Genomic DNA, 24,495 nt, shown 5'->3' on the forward strand with positions numbered 1-24,495 from the left:
GTCAGCTCTTCACATCTAAAGTAACATAGTCAAATACATGACAGAAAATTTCAAAATATTCTCCCCCCAGGCATTTTTCTCTTGTTCTAGTGAGGCTTTAAAACTATTATTTGGAATCCTAAGTAGGACTGAATTGCAATATCTTGTGGGGTTTTTTCTCCCATCTCATAGCGGGGGCATCTGCCTTCAGGCCACTTGGTCTTTTGATCCTCATTTTAAACTGCTGCGCAATGTTTCATAATCCTGTAAGTTTTTTTTTTTCATTCCCTGTTTGCTGTTGATTGCCAAGTGGCAGCTGAAGGAAGATGTGTGACTTACTAAGCAGCTCTGAGAAATTGGGTGTAGAGAAGGGGACCCTGCAACCCCTAGGGGTTGCCTAGGGCACCAGGACCCAGCGTGGGTCCCTAGGACTGCGTCTCTCAGCCATGTCCTCCTCTGGCAAGGTCACTGGCGTGGTAGACCTAGAAATCTTAGCTGGACTTCACGGCATCTTACAAAAAAGATAGAGAAATATGCATAGAAGGGGAAAGCAAACAATAGAAGTCAAATGACTTATGATGCTATGAACACGTTAGCATCACCCTGGAAATCTGGTCAAAAATTGGGACGTGAATCATCTAGACAACAGCGTGGAGGGTGTGCATGTCCAGTTTGTGGACGGTCTGAAGATGGAGGAGGACTGGGTGGGTAGAAGGGGTCCTCTGGAAGCTGAGATGGCCTCACGGGTGGCTCCATGGGCAAAAGTCAGCCTGCTGAAATGTAACAGAGTCAGAATACTTAGTCCTGGCTTTGGCTTCCACACACTCACTTCCCTCGGACAGGAAGAGGTCCACATGGCTCTGTAGCATGACGATTCCATAGCATGGTGTGGTGACCCCAAAGCCAGTGTGGTTCTGGGCAGCGTTAGTGGGTGTGCTGCCCCAGAAGGATGGAGGGGATAGCCCTGCCCCACCGGGCTGGGAAGACCTTGCCTGGAGTACTGTTTGCCTTGTAAATGCTGTGATTTTGGAATGGGTCTTTCCAGGAGCAGGAACGTGATTAGGCGAGACTGCACAAACCAGTTAGAGGTGGGTGGTGTTTAGCTGGAGGAAAGGAGGCTCCTGGGGCCACGAGAACAAGTGCCAATCACCATGCACATCTTCATCATTTAATCTCAGTAGCTGCCAGTCCTTGAACCAGACAGTTCACGGCCATTCTGTTTAGTCCTACAAGCTGAGTATTAACCCACACCTTACAGATTAGCAAACGGAGTCTGAGAGAGGTGAAGCCGCTTGCCCAACTCACACAGCTGGTAAACCACAGAGCCGAGCTAGGATGTCAGATGCATTTGAGGGCAGCATTGTGATTTCTTCCCACTGAATATCACTTTCTCAAAACCTGAGGCGTTGTTGCCTGCACAGTCACCTTGATCTTTTTTTTTTTTAATTTGTTTTGGGATATAGCCAATTAACAATGCTGTGATGGTTTTAGGTGAACAGCAAGGGAACTCAGCCATACATATATGTGTATCCATTCTCCCCAGACTCGCCTCCCATCCAGGCTGCCACATAACATTGAGCAGAGTTCTATAACATCACCTTGGTCTTTGCAGAGAGGGTGGCCTCTCCCTGGTTACAGAGCACAGGGCTCCCCCTGAAATTTACACATACATATTTACATAGCTCCAGTACTCTTGCCTGGAAAATCCCATGGATGGAGGAGCCTGGTAGGCTGCAGTCCATGGGGTCGCGAAGAGTTGGACACAATTGAGCAACTTCACTTTCACTTTTCACTTTCATGCATTGGAGGAGGAAATGGCAATCCACTCCAGTGTTCTTGCCTGGAGAATCCCAGGGACGGGGGAGCCTGATGGGCTGCCATCTATGGGGTCGCACAGAGTCAGACACGACTGAAGCGACATAGCAGCAGCCACAGCAGCAGCAATACTTGTAGTCTTTAGAGCCCTGTGGATCTTTTTTTTTAAGTTGTTTTAATGAATTATACATTTGTTTTTATTATAAGCTTTGTTTCATTAGTAAGTATTCAGTTGAAATAATTACTCATTAAATAATTGTATTAATTATTGGATGGATATCAAAAGTCTATTTAGAAAATGTAAAGTGTAAAGCATCCATGTACCCACCTCCCCACTTAAGAAATGTTACCAGTACTTCAGGGGTCCCGGATCCCTTCCACTCCCCCTCTCTACTTGGTAGTAATCACTCCCCTGGCCTTGTGGTTTATTATTCTCTTGCTTTTCTTTGTAGTTTTATCCCTGATAGATCAGTTGGTAAAGAATCCGCCTGCAATGCAGGAGACCTTGGTTCAATTCCTGGGTCGGGAAGATCCTCTGGAGAAGGGATATGCTACCCAGTCCAGTATTCTTGGGCTTCCCTTGTGGCTCAGCTGGTAAAGAATCTGCCTGCAATGCGGGAGACCTGGGTTCGATCCCTGGGTTGGGAAGATCCCCTGGAGAAAGGAAAGGCTACCCACTCCAGTATTCTGGCCTGGAAAATTCCATGGACTGTATACTCCAGGGGATCGCAAAGAGTCAGACATGACTCAGTGACTTTCACTCACTTACTGTATCTCTAAACAACTTGTTCAGTTTCCCCTGTTTCTGAACTTCATATAGATGGGGATATCCTTTATGCAGTCTTTGGCGGCTTACTTTTAAATCTACATTGTAGCAGCGATTCATTCTTGCAGGCTGCAGCATTTCACTCCTTTTCTCGCCATATAGAATATATGACAAGCCACGGTGGATGGACATTTGTGTTGTTCCCAACATGTCGTGAACACTGACATTGCTGTCTGTCAGCATTCTTGGCAGCTCTGGGACATTGTGCAGGTGTACCCAGGTATGTGCCCGCAGGTGGGATGGTGGGTCACCTGGGTCTGAGTATATGCATCTTTATGAGATGATAGCATCCTACCTTACAAAGTGACGGTGACCACGCTGTACTTCTGCATGTGCTCAGTCGCTCAGTCATGTCTGTCTCTTTGCAAGCCCGTGGACGTAGCCCACCAGGCTCCTCTGTCCATGGAATTCTCCAGGCAGAAATACTGGAGTGGGTTGCCGTTTCCTTCTCCAGGGGATCTTCCCGGCTCAGCGATCGAACCCGTGTCTCTTGCGTCTCCTGCACTGGCAGGATGATCTTTACCACTGAGCCACCTGGAAAGCCCCAGTACTCCCGAAGCTGTGAACAAGCCTCCCTGTTGCCTTACAGCCTTTGTCAGTATCGAATGGCTTTCTCTGATTTTTTTACCTCTTGTCCATCATGCCTGTTGGGTAGTAACTCACTGTATTTTGTTTTTTTTTTTTTTTCTCATCGTATTTTAATTTGCGTTTCTCTGATTACTGAGGTTTAGCTTCTCGATGCTTACTTACTCTTTTGAGAAGTGCCTGAACATGATTTTTGCCCAGTTTTCTACTGGGAGTTTTATCATTTTCTTACTGGCATGACACTAACATGATATGTATGATATACAGTGTATATAGTATGTATATGTAGACACATAGTACATACACATGTGTGTGTATATATGTATCCAAGATTATGGCTTGACTTTATGACACTTTTTTTATAAACAGAGGTATTAAATTTAATGCTTTTGAATTTATTACTAATTTTCTTTATAGTTTGAACTTTTATGTCTCAATAAGGTATCCTCAGCCTCAAGGTCATAAACATATTCACTTATATTGTCTTATAAAAGTTCTTAAGTTTTCCTTTTCGCAGCTGTCTGTAATCCACCTGGAACTGGTGGAATTTGGTTTGATTTTTTTCTATATAGTTACCCAATTATTCCAGCACTGGGAAGCTGGAATAAATGGGAAGCCCATGTCCCCCAGTGATGAGCAGTGTCCATATATGTGTGGCTCTTTTTCTGTTCTTTGGACTTATTTTTCTAAGGGTTAACTCCTAAAGCTGTACAATAATTCATGATGTCTTATAAGGCAAGTTCCCTTTCCTTATTTTTCCTTAATAAATAATTTGCCTATTATTATCTCTCTGCACTTTGATATACATTTTAGAATCAGCCTGCTGCTCCTGCTGCTGCTGCTAAGTCGCTTCAGTTGTGTCCGACTCTGTGTGACCCCATGGACTGCAGCCTACCAGGCTCCTCCATCCATGGGATTTTCCAGGCAAGAGTGCTGGAGTGGGGTGCCATTGCCTTCTCCGAGAATCAGCCTGCTGGGTAGCACCAAAGACCCTGTAGAAATTTTGACTGTAGTAGCTCTGTATATAGATCACCTTAGGTAGAAATCATGTTTTCTAGATACTGACTCTCACAATCCTTGAAGATGGTGTGTCTTCCTTCTTATATAGGTGCAACTTTATGTCTGTAAACTTTTCTTTTTAAAGAATTTTACATATTTTTGTTAGATTGATTTCTAGGTAATTTATATTTCCACTACTGTTGCAAATGCTCTCTTTTTGAGATAAACCTCTTTATTGAGATAAAATCCACAAACCACTGCATTCACCTCTTCAAAGTGTACAATTCAGAATTGTGCAACCATCACCAAAATCTAAGTCTAGAACATTTTAACATGCCCAAAAAAATGCCTTTCTCGTTAGCAGCTAACTCTCACTCCCCTTGCCCCACTCCAGTTCCTGGCAGGTAGGAATGAGTGACGGAATGAATGAATGAACTTATGCCTATGCATCTGGCTTCATGTCAGACGTTGCCTAGTCCCCAGCTTTCCTTTCTGTTTTATTTTGGTTCTGTTTTCCCCTCCCATCTCTGTTATTGGTCTAGTTTTCAGCTAATCTCCCAACCTCTTTCATTCTCCTCCACTCCCTGACCAGACAGCTTTTCCCAAGGAAAACCGTGTTCCAATCACTTCTCTCTAAGGAAACCCTCGGTGGCTCCCTTGGGAACCCGGCTGCATTCCCAACGCCATTTCTCTGGGGAGATTCAGGCTAATGACTCAAGCCCCTTGGAGGCAGACTTTTGGAATGTAGCTCTCGGGAGTCGGAGAAGGCCTCTTCTGGGCTCTTGGTTTGCTGCAGAGACCTCAGAAAGTAAACACAGTCGACCTGATTATTCTCCTCCACTTCCTCCTGAGTCAGAGCTGTCTTGGGTTAACTCGGGGAAGAGGCTAAATTAAGCCTTGAAACCAAGCAGCCTCCGTGACTGGTACTTTGTTTTGCTTGAGTGACTGCGATGATGGGTGTTGGGTTTTAAGGGCAGAGCTAATTGTGTCTCTTTAGACCAACCTTGGTGATCTTGTCCCTGCCCTGCAGAGACGGGGATGGCCAGATTCACACCCCCACCCCCACCGCTCCCCCAGCCTGCAGCACCCACTCACGCACTGCTTCAGTGCACTTTCCCCAAATGCCTGGTCCATGCCAAGCCCTGTGCTTGGTGTTGGAGATTCAAAAGCTTACTCTCTCAGGGCTTGAAGTCTGGCTAAGGGAACTACAAGAAACAAGAGACCCATGAAAGAGAACTGGTGCTTGGGTAGATGTCTGTCCAGGGCAGAGAAGGGAGTGGATGTCCCTTTGCCTTCTTGTGACCCCATGCAAAGGCCATGGAATCACCAAGATGAAACAAGGGGCCAACCTTGCACTCAGAAACAAGTGAGTGCGTGCAACCACTTATACCTTATACCCTAGCAGTTCTTCTCTTAGGGGGATGGAGCCAATAGGAAATGGCACAGATTTACATCAAAAGAAAACATTCCAAACAAACCTTGACTCTAGTTAATACATGTAAACTGCAGTATTTAAAGGAAAGTATTTAAATGGATGATAGTTCCCTGGAGAAGGAAATGGCAACCCACTCCTATATTCTTGCCTGTAAAATCCCATGGACAGAGGTGCCTGGCAGGCTCTAGTCCATGGGGTTGCAAAGAGTCAGACATGACTGAGCACCCGACACAGATAATGATATTTGCAGTTTACTTTGAAATGCACCCCAAAAAGATGGCTGGATAAGATTCAGGGATAGGTATCTGAGAAAGCAAATGTTGTTCAGTAAGTCATGTTTGACTCTTTGCATCCCCATGGACTGCAGCACGCCAGGCTCCCCTGTCCTTCACTATCTCCTGTTTGTCATGCTCATGTCCATCCAGTCGATGATGCCATCCAACCATCTCATCTCTGTCGTCCCCTTCTCCTCCTGCCCTCAATCTTTCCCAGCATCAGTCTTTTCCAGTGAGTCAGCTCTTCACATCAGGTGGCCCGAGTATTGGGGCTTCAGCTTCAGCATCAGTCCTTCCAATGAATACTCAGGTTTGGTTTCCTTTAGGATTGACTGGTTTGATCTCCTTGCCGTCCAAGGGATTCTCAAAAGCGTCTCCACCACCACAATATGAAAGCATGAGTTCTTCGGTACTCAGCCTTCCATATGGTTCAACTGAAACATTCATACATGACTACTGGAAAGATGATGTGTGTGCTCAGTCATCTCCGACTCTTTGCAACCCCATGGACTACAGCCAGCCAGGCTCCTCTGTCTATGGAATTTTCCAGGCAAGAATACTGGAGTGGGTGGCTATTTCCTACTCCAGGGTATCTTTCCAACCCAGGGATCAAACCCACATCTCCAGCGTCTCCTGCATTGACAGGCAGATTCTTTACCACTGCAAAAAACCATAACTTTTTGACTATATGAGCCTTTGTCAGCAAAGTGATATCTCTGTATTTTAATACACTGTCTAGGTTTGTCCTCACTTTCCTTCTTCCAAGGAGCAAGTGTCCTTTAATTTCATGGCTGCAGTCGCTGTTCACAGTGATTTTGGAGCCCAAGAAAGTAAAATCTGTCACTGCTTCCACTTTTTCCTCTTCTGTTTGCCGTGAAGTGAGGGGACCAGATGCCATGATCTTCATTTTTTGAATGTTGAGTTTTAAACAAATTTTTTCACTCTCCTCTTTGTTTTTCATTAGGAGACTCTTTAGTTCCTCTTTGCTTTCTGCCATTAGGGTGGTATCATCTGCAAATCTGAGGTTGTTGATATTTCTTTTGGTGATCTTGACTCCAGCTTGTGATTTATCCAGACTGGCATTTCACATGATGTAATCTGCATGTAAGTTAAATAAGCAGGATGACAATATACAGCCTTGTCTTACTCTTTTCCCAATTTTGAACCAGTCCGTTGTTCCGTGTCCAGTTCTAACTGTTGCTTCTTGACCTGCATACAGGTTTCTCAGGAGGCAGGTAAGGTGGTCTGGTACTTCCATCTTTTAAAGATTTTCCACAGTGTGTTGTGATCCATACATTCAAAGGCTTTTAGCATAGTCAATGAAACAGAAGTAGAAGGCTTTCTGGAACTCCCTTGCTTTCTCCATGGTCCAGCAAATGTTGGCATATTTATCTCTGTTTCCTCTGCCTCTTTGAAACCCAGCTTGTACATCTGGAAGTTCTCAGTTCATGTACTGCTGAAGCCTGGCTTGAAAGATTTTGAGCGTACCCTTGCTATCGTTTGAAATGACTGCAATTGTACAGTAGTTTGAGCATTCTTTGGCATTGCCCTTCTTTGGGATTAGAATGAAAACTGACCTTTTCCAGTCCTGTGGCCACTGCTGAGTTTTCCAACTTTGCTGATATATTGAGTGTAGCACTCGAACAGCATCATGATTTGTGTTCTAAATAGCTCAGCTGAAATTCCATCATCTCCACTAGTTTTGCTCTTAGCGATGCTTCCTAAGGGCCCCTTGACTTTATACTCCAGGATGTCTGGCTCTAGGTGAGTGACTAAAACCAAGTATAGTAACATGCTAATAGTGACATTTAGTTGCTGAGTGGATGGGTGCTCAGTATAAATTTTTTCTTTTGCTGTATGTGAAAATTTTCATTTAAAACATTGGGGAAATGCATATGTGCGTTTGCCAGCAGAAATGTAAAAGAATGTTCAGAACAGCATAATGACCTCAAACTGAAAGCAACCCAAATGCCCATCAGCAGTAAAATAAATGCATACGTAGTGGGTCTGTTTATATAATGGAGTACTGTTCACAATGAGAATGAACGAGCTGCAGCTACACACAGCATAACAGTGAAGGGGAAAGACTCAAAAGAGGACATCCTGTATGGTTCTGTTTCCATAAAATCCGTAAACAGGCAAAACTAGCCTAGGATGTTAGAAATCAAGGTAACGGTTTTCAAGAAGAAGGAAGAAAAGGATTGAATGGAAGAGGGAGCCTCCTAGGGTACTTGAAGGTTCTGTTTCTTGATGTTGGTGACAGCTAACAGGTATGAACACTCATCAAGTATGGTTAAAGTCTGTGCACCTTTCTGTTTGTGTATTACCCATCATCAAAAAAACTGTACTGGAAAGAAAAAGAAAGAAAACCAAACATGTCCAGCCTAGAAGCTTTGCCTAGCCAAAGCTGCTTTTTTCATTTAAAAAGCAATTTTAATTAGAAATTACATCCTGTATATAGATGTTATTCCAAGAAGTTTCATTCCATTGGCTAGGACAGAGTGGATAGCTCTGAAAAGACGAAGTCTTGCCCTGACCACTTTAGGGTGGTAGGAACCCACTCTGAGTCTGTCAAGTAAGCCAAAGTTGTGAAGGGAATGAGCCTTCCCTTTAAGGCACACATTTGTTCGTTTGTGCACACGTGCCTGTTACATCAGTTCCCTTGGTCTTCACCGTGTGCCTCTCCTTCACAAAGAAATCTATCCACCTACACTGTGTCCTGAATCCAGACCAGATTCCCAAGGTGTGACCTGGCCCTTGCAGGGGTTCATGTGCCCAGAGGAGGGAAGAGGCATGCAGGCGTTTCACCTGGCAGCCGCCCTCTCTGCCTACCTGGAGTCCTTTTCGTGATTCCTCTAATATGTTTGTCCTGAGATATCCTTTGACCCCTGAACTGACTTGTCAGGAGTTCTTCAGAGAAGCAGAACCAGTGAGAGAGAGACAGAGATAGATAGAAAGATAGAGGCTTGTTATAAGAAATTGGCTCATATCATTATGTGTGCTAAGTCACTTCAGTCATGTCCAACTCTGTGCAACACTCTGGACCACCAGGCTCCTCTGTCTGTGGGATTCTCCAGGCAAGAATACTGGAGAGGGTTGCTATGCCCTCCTCCAGGGCATCTTCCTGACCCAGGGATCGAACCTGCGTCTGTTCCGTCTAACCTGCATTGACAGGCAGGTTCTTTACCCCTAGTGCCACCTGGGAAGCGCCATGTCATTATGGAGACCCCCAAGTCTTAGGATCTGCAGAGTGAGTCAGCAACCAGGAGATTCAGGAGAGCTGATGGTTTCATTTCAGTCTGAAGGCTGGCAGGTTCAATACCCAGGAAGAGCCTAGGTTTCCCTCTGGATGCAAAAGCAGAAAACAGCTGATGTCCTAGCTCAAAGGCAGTCGGGCAGGAAGAGTTCCTTCTCACTCAGCCCTTTTTTGCTATTCAGGCCTTGGACAGCTTAGATGAGGCCCACCCACACTGGGGAAGGCAGTCTGCTTTGCTCAGTCTACCGATTCCAATGTCAATCTCATCCAGCAACCACCCTCACAGACATACCCAGAATCATGTTTGAAAAATGTCTGGGCACCCCAGGATCCAGGAATCAGTCAGGTTGACAGAAAATTGACTGTCACCACTCTGGAGCCTGAAAAGCCTTCTAGCTCGAAAAAACACAGCTCTCTAATAGAAGAGGTACAGCCAGGGGCCCTGGCCTGGTCCCTGTCCCATCTCATCAAGTAGGACAGGCTGTTGCTGCTGCCATCTCATACACATTAGTCATCCCCACCACCCCACCCCCCACGTTGTTTGGATTAGTCATCAGTGGAAAAGAAGGTTTCAGCTGCCCACCAGGCCCCCTGAATGGTCATATTATTTTAAAGAATAAATAGAAATATCTTTGTTATTGCAAAATACGTCATACACGTCAGGCAATCTCTGAAACAGTTGAAAGGATAAAGATAAAAAACGAACCTCGACATGCTTCCCGCACAGCCTCACAAATGGAAAATGACCAGTATATTGAAGGTCTCTGCTGCTGCTCTGAGGGGATTCCCGCTCTGTCCTTTCCTGTAAGTAGCCACTCTCCTGAATTCTGTTGGTCATTCTCTTGCATTTTACAAACACCTAAGTGCGTGTCGCTAAATATACTTGTTTGACGTGCCCTGTTTGAGTCTTTATGAATTGACACATGCTGTGGGTGTTCTCTGCACCATCCTTCTTCATACGAGACGGGGCCTCACCCACACCATCACGTGTAGCCGCTGTGCGTTCATTTCACTGCCGTGTCATATTCTTTGGTGTGGATGCGTCCATCGTAGGAGCCACGTGTCCTTCTCTTCAACTCTTGATGCCTGTTTGGGTAATTTCTGGTCCTCTGCCTTCCCAGCTGAAGCTCACAGGAGCATTCCTGTCACTGTCGCCAGGTTCACAGGTACAGGGATTTCTCTTCAATGAACATCTAGGAGGTCAGGAGCTCAGCCCAGCTGGGGACTATCTCTTTGCTTCTCTGGGTAATGCCAGGGAACTTTCCAGAATGATTTGACCAGTGTGTGCTCCCGCTGGCGGTGATGTGGGTTTCTTATGATGCTCTCTCCCTCCCCCCTTTCCATCCTCTCTGGTCTCAGTAACTTGCCTTCCCTAGGTTCGGTCACCCTTGTTCACAGGGTGGCCAGTGTTTAAAGCACAGTGTGACCACGACGCCCTCCTACCCACTTCATGCACGAGCAGGACTGTACTTGTCTAGGGTGGGATCTAGTACGTGAACACGTGTCAAGTTCCCGCTGCTGTGGGAGAGCCCACGTGCTTGTGTTGGATGACTGTGCAGCTGTCTGTCTCTGCTTCAAGGAAAAGGAGTAAAACAAAATCCCAGTAGAATGGGTGGTGGCCAAGCTGAACGCCGGGCTGAGCTCTTTATGCCAATATCACAATCTTCATCCTTGAAAGTGATCAGCCATGCTCTGCCATTTCTCCATGGTCAAAGAGCAGTGCATCCCAAGGTTTTCTCCATGAGAGATTTTTCGGGCCCACCCAAGGCCTAGTCCCCAGACATGAAATCACTCCCCGACCCGGTCTGCCAGGCTTTGGAGAGGATGCTTATAAACTGTCATTTTTTTGTGCTGCCTCTTTCCAATCACAGGTTAGTCTGGTGAGGAAGATAAAGACATTTGCCACCAAGATGGTAATCACGAGTGGAAATGACGAAGACAGAGGAGGCCAGGAAAAAGAGAGTAAAGAAGAGAGTGTCTTGGCGATGCTGGGGATTATTGGGACCATTCTGAACCTGATCGTCATCATATTTGTATACATCTACACCACTCTGTGAATGGCCCAGTGGGCCCTCAGGCCTCGGGATGGCCAAAAGACAGGAGGAGTCCTGTGTGTTGGCCGATCAGTGACCGGACACTGTGCCAGCAAGCAGCCTTGACCGACACATACCGCCCAATCAGATGCACCTTCGAACTCCATAAAGGGTCACCAAAATCAACCAATCCTGCTGCAAGGAGCAGACACTAAAGCACAATGAATCCACCAAAACTCATTCACACAGCAAGGAACTCAACATCGTTGGCAGGGGACCCGAAAGGATGCTTGGAAAACTGCCCTTTGACACCATCAGGGAGTGGATGGGTGCAGAGATGGGTTATCCCAGGTCACTGACAGATGCCACGTGTTCAAAAAGAGGAACAGGGGTGGACGCAGCTCACAGCAGACACAGCTCTCGGCCTGTCTCCCAGGACACATGTTTCCTCCTAACTCGATGAACTGTTTGGTACCAAAAAACCACAGGGACAATCCTTGACAAGCATCTCATTCATCAAAAGTGTCTAACTATTTGATACCGGGGAGATAACTTATTTTTTCTTTTTTTTCATTGGCTTGATGTGTGTATCTGTTCATATCAAGGTTTATAAATATATATTTTTAATAAATGTGCTCTATTTTTTAGCATGAACCAAATATTTGGAGACGCGCTCCTGGATCCATACAGCTTTCCTTGGTTTTACCTGCTGTATCTACCTTAGACTGCAGTGGTTCTGTTGTGTAATCGCTCTAGTCCTTGTTCTCTCATCTGGAATCGTTTCCCTCTCGTGCTTTTCAGTCTGGAGGACATTTTCCCATAAGACCAGCTGTGATCTTGGTTGGTGCATGTTTTAGGATTGTCCACTGAGCGACTTTTCATTGTTATACTGGAGATGTAAAATGGTCGTGGGCATGTGGACTTTGGATGTACCGTATCCTTACTGAGACTACTGCATGAACAGGGCTGAGTGATATAGATCAGCTTAAAATGTTTCTTTTTACAAGGAATACCATGGAGGAAGGGCGCGGCTACATCTGTGGATCAACTATAGGATGGAGTATTCAGCTTCTCATTGGCAGCGTCATTTCATTCTTGTGACCATTTGTCGATGAGATTTGATTTTGATGGCCACATGCCATGAAAGATGGGTGGGAAGGACAAGCGGGGGAAAAGCTCAGCGTTAGGTGCGTAATTCCCGTAGTGAGCCTCCTGGGAGCCTTTGCAAAGTAGGTGGGGGTGTGGATGACACTTGGACCCCACCCCCCAAGAGCTCACCTGGCTGTTTCAGGCTGGGAGGACACCCCTGCAACAGATGACTTTTCAAGAGCTCTAGAAGGGGATGCAATGGTCACCCTAAAAGATTGCTACATTTCTTCAAGCTCCTGGTTTACACCCACAAGAAGCTACTTCCTCCCTGGCAGGGACAGTTGAATCAGGATGAATGTGCCCTGTTCTCCTGCCTCCCTGAGACGGGCCTTTTACTGGCTGCAGCGGCATGGCCTTATAAACAGGGTTAGTGTTCCTTCTGCCAGCGCCAGCCTTGCCTGTGGGCAAAAGAAGCAGCAGGCTGCCTATGTGGAGTCGAATGATGTCCAGGAGATCACCGCCAGGTCTCTCCCTCCCAATGTCGTGGTGTCTGAAATTTCACCCTTAGAGAGTCACTTCTTGGACATGTTAAGGACCAGGCTCTTTATAAAGCAGATGCCCCGAGCACCTGGCCCTCATCAAGAGTTTTCTCTTCCCCACCAGAAGGAACAGAAGTCGATGTGCGTTCAGGACATACTGTGTGCTAGGCGCTGTGCCCGACCCTGAATCCCTTCAGTCGTTGAATGCTCACAGGAAATGAGCTGGAGAGTCTCTGTCCCACATCGTAGAGGAAGAAAGGGGAACTCAGATGGTGAAACTTCCCCGAGGTCAGGTAGCTGGCAGTGGTGAGTCAGAAGGCAAATTCCCAGAGCTGTCTGATTCCCTAGCCCACTGAGGGGCGTCACATGCTGGGCAAAGAGGGAATGGAGAGGCAGGGACTGGCGGGGAGAGGGCCCGCGGGGCCGGATGCACACCCGTGGTTTGCCGAGGGCCAGCTCTGCTCCCCGCCCTCCTTCCCTCCTAAGAATGAATAACCCCTGGCAACTCCTTGCATCCTGGCACAACGCTGGCCACGTGAGGACTCGAGGAGGGAGGCCAGGAGGAGGCTGCTTAGAAATATAATGGACTGTCGGGGGAGGGAGCCATCTCACGGGTTCCGTGTGGTTCTAGAAAGACTGTGTGAGAATTCTGAACAGTGTACACAATAAAGGTGCAATGGAAAAAAAAAAAAATCTACCGATGTCCTTTTTCCACCCCCCAGCGTCCTGGTATTTTTAAACCTTCACGTCATTCCTTTACCTATATATATATTTGTTTTATTTTATTTCAGATTTCTTTTTTTTGATGTGGACCATTTTTGAAGTTTTTTGAATTTGCTAGTGTTGTTTCTGTTTTACCTTTGCTTGTTTTCCTATTTTATGTTTTTTTTTTTTTTTTGGTTGGGAATCCTAACTCCCCAACCAGGGATCGAACTCACATCCTGTGGATTGGAAGGTGAAGTTTTAACCATTGGACCACCAGGGAGGTGCTGATTTTTTTTTTTTTTTCAAGCAGACAAAACTGAATGTGACTCTGTTCCAATGAAACTGCTTTGTTTGAACTGTGGAAGCCCTGGTGATTTTTCAAGTGTACTAATTTGAAAGTTATTGAGGGGAAAAACTGCCTTTCCGATCCTCTCAACAGCTCCCCGATGGTCCTTCTACACTGTCCTAATCCACAGCCTGGAAATAAAGGTGCCCGTTCAATGACTGCTAACCCAAGTGGCAGCACTCTCTCCTGCAGAGAGAGTCTTTCATTTCTGCCCTCATTTAGCAAAGCCCAAGAACACAGACTGGGCAAACTCATAGTTTCCTCCATGATCTCAAGGTATCTCGTGGGGATGTGATGGGGAGGCAGCTGGTGGCCCTGGGGCTTAGTATGCCGAGCCCAGCCTTGGCATGAATAGCAACAACCCAAACGACCAGCCCGAGGGCTGAGACTTCCCTCCCATCCTAAGGGACCTTCACAACAGCCCGTGAGATCCTACCCCATCTCACAAGGTGAAGTGTGTGTGTGTTCACTCACTCAGTTGTGTCTGACACTTTGTGACCCTATGGACTGTAGCCCACCAGGCTCCTCTCTCCATCCCAGGCAAGAATACTGGAGTGGGCTGCCATGCCCTCCTCCAGGGGATCTTCCCTACCCAAGGATCAAACCCACATCTCCTGCATTGGCAGGCTGACTCTTTACCACTGAGCCACCCGGGAAGCCCTAGAAGATGAGGAGAAAGGTTCAAAAAGGCTGATCGACTTTTCCAAGGTCACACAACTCGAAACCAGCAGAACCAGGCCTGTCCCACCTCTGTGCCATCCACAGACCTTGAGTGGCCCAGGCTGTGGGTTTGAGCTCTGCTGGAGTGTTTGGGCCAATCCAGTCACGTCACACAGCTTCCCACTACACCTGCCTCTCCCGGGTCACAACAAAGCTGGTCTGGCCAACATGGCTGAATCGATGCCTTTGACTTCTACACCAGAAAGCGACTCGGAAAGCCTGGGTTCTGGCAGGGGAGGGCCAGGCACCCATGGCAGTGTGCCCTTGGTGGTTAGGGGCCACAGGGTGCTTGTCGATGGCCAGAAACAGCCTGGGCCTGACTTTCATCTGTCTTATATGATCGATATGACCAGCTTTGTGAGCCTCAGTTTTCCTCATCTGTCAACAGGGGCTGCTAATAGCCCCAAGTCTCATCAGGAGTTTTAACCTCGTTTTTATTGATACAGAAACTGTGGCCTGGAAAGGTGAGTTGACTTAGCAAAGGTTCTCTGGTGGCTCAGACGGTAAAGAATCTGCCTGCAATGTGAGAGACCAGAGTTCAATCCCTGACTCGGGAAGATCCCCAGAAGAGAATGGCAACCCACTCCAGTATTCTTGCCTGGAGAATTCCATAGAGAGGAAACTGGCGGGTTCCATGGGGTCTTCAAGAGTCGGACACGACTGAGCAAATAACAATTTCACTTTGACTAGGGCAATGGCACCCCACTCCAGTACTCTTGCCTGGAAAATCCCATGGACGGAGGAGCCTGGTAGGCTGCAGTCCGTGGGGTCACTAAGAGTCGGACACAACTGAGCGACTTCCACTTTCCTGCATTGGAGAAGGAAATGGCAACCCACTCCAGTGTTCTTGCCTGGAGAATCCCAGGGACGGGGGAGCCTGATGGGGTGCCGTCTCTGGGGTCGCACAGAGTCAGACACGACTGAAGCGACTTAGCAGCAGCAACAGCAGCAGCAGCAGGAAACCATGGCGTCATGTGGCCAGGGGCCCAGAAGCTGCTACCTTCACCTTTGCAGCCAAAGAATGTCACTTAAACCCGCATGTCATTGTTCATGTGTGTGTGTGTGCTAAGTTGCTTCAGTTGTGTCTGACTCTTTGTGACCCCATGGATTGTAGCCCTTCAGCTTCCTCTGTCCATGGGATTCTCCGGGCAAGAATACTGGAGTGGGTTGCCATGCCTGCCTCCAGGGGATCTCCTCAACCCAGGGATCAAACCCATGTCTCTTGTGTCTCCTGCATTAGCAGACAGGTTCTTTACCATTAATGCCACCTGGGAAGCCCCTGGATATGAGTACCATTTACTAAAGAAACACTGGATCAAAACCTACATTCACATTGCTTCTAACAAACACCTGTGTGTATCTAATATGGGAGCAGTTCTTATCTGTCTCTTTATGTCCCACATTCTCTCTCGCTCTCCTCCTCTCTCTCCTTCTTTCCTGTCCTCTGTTCATTTCCTCTCCCTCTCCCCCTCAAAGCCCCAGGGCCCCAGCTCACCATCTCTCACTGTTGCCATCACCCATACTTAGTCTAAGGGCTCCCTTTTTCTGTCAACTGCCTGCAGAACACCAGAAAGCCCACCCACCTCGTTTCACTGTTTTTCATAGAGACAATCTCATTGGCTGCTTAAACAATTTCCTAACAGCTACTTTGGGAACCCAGACTGGCTATGATCATGTCACACTTTAGGAAGAGAAAGTTCCAGAGGCCAAATTCCTGCCTTCTCTTCTGAGAGACTCTCCTCGAGTGCCCTGTAGCCCCACCCACTAAAGGAAGGACCTCTATATGAGACGGCCCCAGAAAGATGCCCCTGTGGACTGGGGTACCTTCTGACCTCACTACATAATGATTCTTTCCTCTTGTGGGAAGCAGATGGAATGGACAGACTTAATATTTTCTGTTGTTTGTGAACAAGTTGTACAAAACTGGTATGTGCTTTTCATAGAAGGGCTACATGTTGCCATGAGAAATAAGGTCACATAATATATAATTTTTCACTACAAGACTCATTGTAAGAGGTGTGCTTATTTACTCTATTTCTATTAGACAATAATGGGGAATGCAAAATTAGGTAAGAGTCATGATTGGATGTCTCTGCAGCATGCCTCTCCCTACCTGGGACAGCAGCCTGCCAGGTATGCAGAGACTTGGCTCCAAATCCTGGACATCAGCTCTGTCACCTGCCCCTAATTGCTGGAGGACAGCACAACCCAACGTCCTGTTCAGACATTCAAAGCAGCCCATCTACTCCCCACACTCGGCAGACAGCAGGAAGCCAAAGGGTGACAGCTGAATGGTTCTAAGGTACTTGGAAGTAGCTAGTCAGCAATAAAAGGACAACATTTTAAACTATTATCTGTCTCATTGGGACTGGGCTTTCCAGGTGGCGCTAATGGTTAGGAACCCATCAGCCAATGCAGGAGAGGTAGGAGATGTGGGTTCACTCCCTGGGTCGGGAAGATCCCTTGGAGGAGGGCATGGCAACCCACTTCAGTATTCTTGCCTGGAGAATGCCATGAACAGAGGAGCCTGGTGGGCTTCAGTCCACAGGGTTGCAAAGGATCGGACACAACTGAAATGACTTCGCAGCATGCATTGGGACTAAAGGAATCAAAGTTAGATCGAGCAGAGGTGGTCCAAAGTTTGCTCGTCACATCTCCCTGACCTGTAAGCTGACATCTTTTTCTAAACCAGGAAGATGCTTCTATCACGGAAGGTCAAAAGCACAAACTGATGATCCACTGGCATGGACCAGCCACAAATCAGGGCTCCTGGAATGCCTGCAGGTCTCTGAATCTCTGGGACCTCCAACCCAGGAAATGTGGACTTCAAACACTTCCTCACAAACCTGCACATTCCAGGATAAACTAGTAGGTTCCTTTGGAGTTCATACATCATTAGCTTAGCTAACCCCTTAGTCATTTCCCAGAGACTGGTATTTATAATTCTGAATAGGAATCAGGGAACACAGCCCAACATGCTTGTCCTTCTCCTGGTTGTATTACCTTCTCACCGTGTGAGCCTCTATTGTCCTGGCCTCTGAGACATTACCTGATCAGACTGGCCCTGCTTTCTCCTTGGTCTCTTTGCTTTCAGTTCTAAAGAGTCCAACTTTAGTATTTTTAGTTCTGACGACTCTGCTGTAGAACTTGGGGTTCTGAAGTTCTAAAGATTCTGCCTCTGTATTAAAGAGATGTGTGAACTCAGCTTCAGTGGGACACTCTGGTTTGATGTGAGCTTGGCCACCAGAGCTGGGCAATAAGTCTTTTCTCCCACACTTTGCTTCAGAAAAACTGGTGGATAATTCCATCGCCTGTGGGTATTTGAGCAGTAAGCGTGAGCACCAAATCTATCACTCACTCCTCATCAGGGACCACTCTCTCGTTTATTTTAAGGACCGGGATGACCTTCAGAAATGGGGCTGGGGCTTAAACCAGAAAATCTGTGTTTGAGTCCTAACTCTGCCACTGATTGACTATTGATCTTGAGATGGATCCTTAATATTTCTGAAAGAATATTTCATTTTCCTGTCATGAATTTAATAAATCTGATCTCTCAGTGCTGGTGTGTAGATTACATTTTTGTGCTGTGTGCTCAGTCACTCAGTCATGTCCAGCTCTGCAACCCCATGAACTGCAGCCCACCAGGCTCCTCTGTCCATGGAATTTTCCAGGCAAAAATACTGGAGTGGGTTTCCATTTCCTACTCCAGGGGATTACATTTTTATGTAATAGCATTTTGGAAATGAAGGAATGCAAGCTTCTATTAGCTATTAATAGTTAGTGTTAGTGGCTCAGTCATGTCCGACTCTTTGCGACCCCATGGACTATAGCCCACCGTGCTTCTTTGTCCATGGAATTCTCCAGGCAAGAATACTGGAGTGGGTTGCCATTTCCTTCTCCAGGGAATCTTTCCAACCTAGGGATCGAACCCAGGTCTCCCACATTGCAGGTAGATTCTTTACTGTCTGAGACACCAGGGAAGCCCATTAACTATTAATACCAGCAATTAAAAAGCATGTCTTTAAAAATCTTTTCCCATTAAGGAATAACAATAACGACACAAAAATCAGATTCAGTGGTGTTTCAGAATCCTTTTCCTGACAATATTAAGTGATTCATCTCACCCGGGATGATGCAAAGGTCTATTTAATTGAAAAACTAAGTATCAGAGACTTGGAAGTGGCCCTATATTAAAATGAGAGCACAATCAGCTCTTCATCAGTAATTTGAAATTTTAGCTCTGTCTTCTACTCAAAAAGAAAATTTTTAAAAAAGTATTCATTAGGAAGACAAAGGTATGTATGTGAATGTGTTGTGAACAGTATGGCAGGATGGGAAATTTTAAAACTCTTTTGTGCAGACAGATTGTGCCCTGTACTTTAAGCTTCTGTATTCCAAGTGCTCAGAAGAATCTCTGTGGAATGGATGAAGCAGATGGAGACCAGCCTCCAGCCTCAGTCAGATACGAGCACATCCTTCCTCTGCTGGCTCTTTACTTTTCCAGGAGAAGACAGAGTCACAGTCATGGCTGCTGGAAGAGGTCGCCCTAGCGCTTGGTCTCTGCTGCTCTTACCCAGTGAGCCTCAGCTCGCTTCTGGGAGCCTCCGCTCTCTTATCTATAAAATAGGATGGTGTCTTGCAAAAACTTGATCAGGTTTATAGCTCTTGTGCCTAGCACATGTTCAGTGCCTAGCATGGGACCTGGTACCCAGAAGGTGCTTACTGAGCCTTATTTCCCAAGACATCGGAGTACAGGATCCTCAGCTCCTTTGAAGCCAGCCTTAGTAACCACCTTAGTAACCACCCAACTAAGACCCAGTGCCATCAAATAAATAAACAAATAACCGAAAAATATTCATTTATTTGCTGTTCTGGGTCTTAGTTGTGGCATGCAGGATCTTTAATTGTGGCCTTTGGGATCTATCTAGTTCCCTGACCAGGAATCGAACGTGGGTCCCTCTGTATTGGGAGCTTGGAGTCTTAGGCACTGCTTGGTTGGAAATGGTCCCAACCAACCATTTCTTCTAACATGACATTCTAGATCCCTCTTGCAAAGTGATCTTGCATTGAAAAGTGTAAGGAGTTGAAGAGTTCTGTTCCTTACTAGTTGTATGGCCTTGAGACAAATTATATGTATGAGCACTTTTTTTTAGAGGCAATGATATCTGAATAAAGTCTCCAGGGATAGATAGTAACACCCCAAGACTTACTATTCCTCCTTAAATTTAAAATATTTTCCATTTATGAAATATAACTGGAAAATATTTTAAATTTAAATACTTTTATGTATGAAATATATTAATATAATTCTAATTATGTCTTCAATAATTTGGGTACAAGATAATTTGGGTATCTCATTCTAGACCCTGCATCCTGTTTCCTCTCCTCCTTTCAGAGCTGGTCTTTTTGCTAGACACCAGCATGGATATACTCACTGTTAGGACTGGTATCTGTTCTTTTTTAGTTTTCAATTCCAAAACTAAATCCATAGTTTATTTATCAGCATAAAGTTATAGAATAGAATTTGTAAACACTATTTGTAAACACTATTATAACTATATTTACAATTCACATTCCAGGCATTTATACCAAGTGCCTTGTCATAGATATAATTTAAATATTCTATGCCAAACTCCTCTATCAATATTTATAAAGAAATCACTGCTGTACTGTTTCCCTAATCTTGGCAGGATAACAAAAAGATGTTACTCCATAGACTGGAATATATAATATGACTATTTTTAGTGGTTTTGAGGAGATTTCCTGGCAATGACCACATAAAAGGGCCACCTTCTTTTTCAGCTGTCTGTGTTCCCAACTGAACACACCGACCTCATCTTGTGGACGAGTATTTAATATGCTTCCCACTTTAGAAAACAAGATCAAGGAACAAAGAAACAGCAGACAATCCAAAACAAATCTCCACATAAAACTAATCTAGATGTTTGTGCCACAAATCACAATGGATACACTGAAAGCTCATATCATAGCACTCTGAAACCTCTACGTACAGAATGGGATGAATCTAATCCTGGTAATTGTGAATGCCTCCGATGGATCCAATACTTCTGGTGCAAAATGAGAGAGTCAGCAGAGCAAAGAGTTGGTGAACAGCCACCCTAAGAGAGGGGTACCAAAGGTCCCCATGAAATGAAAGAATTGAGCATGTTTGCTAACATGTGTGTTGCATGCTTAGTTGCTCAGTTGTGTCCAACTCTGCTACCCCATGGCCTGTAGCTCCCCAGGGTCCTCTGTCCATAGGATTCTCCAGGCAAGAATACTAGACTGGGTTTCCATGCCCTCCTCCAGGGGATCTTCCCTACCCAGGAATCGAACCTGGGTCTCCCACATTGCAGGCAGATTCTTTACTGTCTGAGCCACCAGGGAAGCCCGGAGTGTGAAAGTGAAAGTAAGTTTTCGTCAACTGTTGGAGAAGGAAATCGCAATCCACTCCAGTATTCTTACCTGGAAGATCCCATGGACAGAGGAGCCTGGCAGGTCCATGGGGTCAAGGAGTCAGACGTGACTGAGCACGCACACATCCCACATACCAGAGGTCCTAGCCAGTACAATGGAAGGAAAAATAAGTAAGAGTTTTAAAGATTGGATCAAGAAGAGTAAAATCATCTTTATTCACAAATAATACTATTGTTTACATAGAAAATCTTATGAAATTCACAACATAACTTAGAAATAATGAGTGAATTTAATAAGATTGCAAGATTTAAGGTTGATATGCAAACAATTTATATATGCTGTTGCTGCTGCTAAGTCGCTTCAGTTGTGTCCGTCTCTGTGTGACCCCATAGACGGCAGCCCAGCAGGCTTCCCTGTCCCTGGGATTCTCCAGGCAAGAATACTAGAGTGGGTTGCCATTTCCATTTCCAATACATGAAAGTGAAAAGTGAAAGTGAAGTCGCTCAGTCATGTCCGACTCTTAGCGACCCCATGGACTGCAGCCCACCAGGCTCCTCTGTCCATGGGATTTTCCAGGCAAGAGTACTGAAGTGGGGTGCCATTGCCTTCTCCATTATATATGCTAGAAATGAACAAATGAAAAATGATATTAAACATAACATTACTGTTTGCATCAGAAAACATAAAATAAGCTTCAAGAAGAAAATCTAAGCACTCACATAATCTAAGCATCCACATGAAGAAGCTACACCACAGGAGGGCTTCCCTGGTGGCTCAGTGGTAAGGAATCTGCCTGTCAACTCAGGAGACACGAGTTTGACTCCTGGTCTGGGAAGATCCCACAACCGAGGAGCAAATAAGCCCGTATGCCACAGCTACTGAGCCTGTGCTCTAGAGCTTGGGAACCACAACTACTGAGCTCTCAAGCCACAAATACTGAAGCCCCACACACACTAGATTCTGTGCTGCCCAACAAGAAAAGCCACTGCAGTGAGAAGCCCCCGTACCGCAACTAGAGAGCAGCCCCGGCTCGCCACAGCTAGAGGAAAGCCCGTGCAACAGTGAAGACCCAGAACAGGCAATAAAGACATAAATAAAATAAAGAAGCTATGCAAAAAACGAGCAAATTAAGAATCCTGGTAAGTAGAAAGAAAGGGATAAAGGTAAGAGCAAAGTCAATGAAGTAGAACAGAAAAATAGGAAACAAAGTCAGTGAAACTAAACGCTGGTTCTTTAGGAAGATTGATAAAATTATAAATCTGTAAGACTGATCAAGAAAAAAAGAGAGAAGCCTCAATTTACTGGTGTCAGGAATGAAAGGATATCACTATGTAGCCTGCTGCTGCTGCTGCTAAGTTGCTTCAGTCGTGTCCGACTCTGTGCGACCTCAGAGACGGCAGCCCACCCGTCCCTGGGGTTCTCCAGGCAAGAACACTGGAGTGGGTTGCCATTTCCTTCTCCAATGCATGAAAGTGAAAAGTGAAAGTGAAGTCGCTCAGTCGTGTCCGACTCTGTGCGACCCCATGGACTGCCACCTACCAGGCTTCTCCGTCCATGGGATTTTCCAGGCAGGAGTACTGGAGTGGGGTGCCATTGCCTTCTCCAACTATGTAGCCTAGAGACATTAAAATGATAATAATTGCATATTATAAGCAATTATGGGCTTCCTAGGTGGTGCTAGTGGTAAAAATCTAGAGAAGATGTAGAGACTCAGGTTCTATCCCTGGGTTGGGAAGTTCCCCTGGAGGAGGGCGTGGCAACCCATTCCAGTATTCTTGCCTGGAGAATCCCATGGACAGGAGGAGCCTGGCAGGCTGCACTCCACGGGGTGGCAAAGCATCAGACATGACTGAATCGACTTAGCACGCACGCATGCATGAACAATTACGTGTCAAGAAATTTAACAATTTAGATGAAATGGATAAGCTCTCTTAAGAGACACAAGTTGTCAAACGTGACTCAAAAAGAAATAAAAAAAAACCTTAAAAGCCCTATATATATTAAAGAAATTTAATTTGAAATTAAATACCTCCCCACTAAGAAAATTTTTAGCCTTTTAGTAGCTTCTCTGGTAAATTCTGTCAAAGACACAAGGGAGGAAAGAAAAAAGATAACATGATGCAAAAGCTTTAAGAATATAAAGTAGGTGGGAACATTTACTAACTCATTATATGAGGCTAACACTCCCTGATACCAAAATCACAGACATTTAAAAAACAATAACAATAACAAACCCCACTCTACACACCATTATCTCTCATGGACATAGATGCAAAAATCCTTTCAGCATTAGTAAATCACATTCAGCAATATATAAAAAGAATAATATGGTGTGACAAAGCAAGGTTTATCCAGAAAATCAATCCATGTAGCTTACCATACTACCAGAATAAAGGAGGAGAAACATAAGATCATATCTCAATAGACACAGAAAAACAATATGACAAAATTCAACACCCATTTGTGATAAAAATTATTGGCAAACCAGGAATACAACATAACTTTTTCAAAGTACTAAGGGATATCCATAAATAAAGACTATAGCTAAAATTATCTTAATGGCAAAAAACTGAATGCTTCCCTTCCACAAATAATTGGGAACAAAATACTAATGCAAAAAAAGTATGATGTCACTAAAAATAAATTCAAAAGTATATGTCAGATCTGTGATCAAAGCAACAAATACTTGCTAAGAGACATCACTGACTTGATGGACAAGAGTCTGAGTGAACTCTGGGAGTTGGTGATGGACAGGAAAGCCTGGCATGCTGCGATTCATGGGGTCGCAAAGAGTCGGAGACGACTGAGCGACTGAACTGAACTGAACTGAAGAGACATTTTAAAGATCTAAATAAATAGACATTGTATATTCATGGACCCAGAAGCTAATATTGTTAAGATTTCAGTTTTCCCAAGTTTGACCTATGTATTTAAAACAATCTCTATCAAATTTCAGTAGGTTTTCTGGGTAGTGATAAACAAACTGATTCTAAAGTTTATATGGAAATTCAAAGGACATATAAAAACTAATTTTTTAAAAAAAGAGACAAAGTTTGAGGGTATACTCCCTTAACTTCAAGACTCACTCAGAAGCTAGAATTAACAGATGTGTTGGTATTTGATGTCAAGAGCAACAAAGGGATCAATGGAACAACATAGAAAAGCCAGAAATGAGCCCATACCTAATACAGCAATTGATTTTTTAACAAAATTCTAGTGCAGTTTAATGGGAAAATTAAAATATTTTCAACAAATAGTGCTCAATCATTTGAATATCCTTATGGAGGGGAAAAATGAACCTTTACTCCCTGTCTTATACAAATCATACAAAATTAACTTGATATGAGTCTAAGACCAATGAAAAAGTTAAACCTATCAGATCAGATCAGTCACTCAGTCGTGTCCGACTCTTTTCGACCCCATGAATCGCAGCACGCCAGGCCTCCCTGTCCATCACCAACTCCCGGAGTTCACTC

The 24,495-nt window shown here is 45.2% G+C and overlaps 1 protein-coding gene across 2 annotated transcripts in view; it reads left to right on the forward strand.

Moving 5' to 3' along the window:
* Nucleotides 1–13,507, forward strand: part of TUNAR (transmembrane neural differentiation associated intracellular calcium regulator) — a 54,150-nt gene extending 40,643 nt beyond the window's left edge. For both annotated transcript variants that reach the window (XM_070358496.1, XM_070358497.1), the window contains one exon: nt 11,042–13,507. In XM_070358496.1, coding sequence (XP_070214597.1) covers nt 11,081–11,227 — 147 coding nt within the window. In that variant the 5' untranslated portion in view covers nt 11,042–11,080 and the 3' untranslated portion in view covers nt 11,228–13,507. The remainder of the gene's footprint in view (nt 1–11,041) is intronic.
* Nucleotides 13,508–24,495: the final 10,988 nt, after the last annotated feature.

Source organism: Bos mutus, chromosome 21 (assembly GCF_027580195.1).
Source record: "Bos mutus isolate GX-2022 chromosome 21, NWIPB_WYAK_1.1, whole genome shotgun sequence".
NCBI classification, from domain to species: Eukaryota; Metazoa; Chordata; class Mammalia; order Artiodactyla; family Bovidae; genus Bos; species Bos mutus.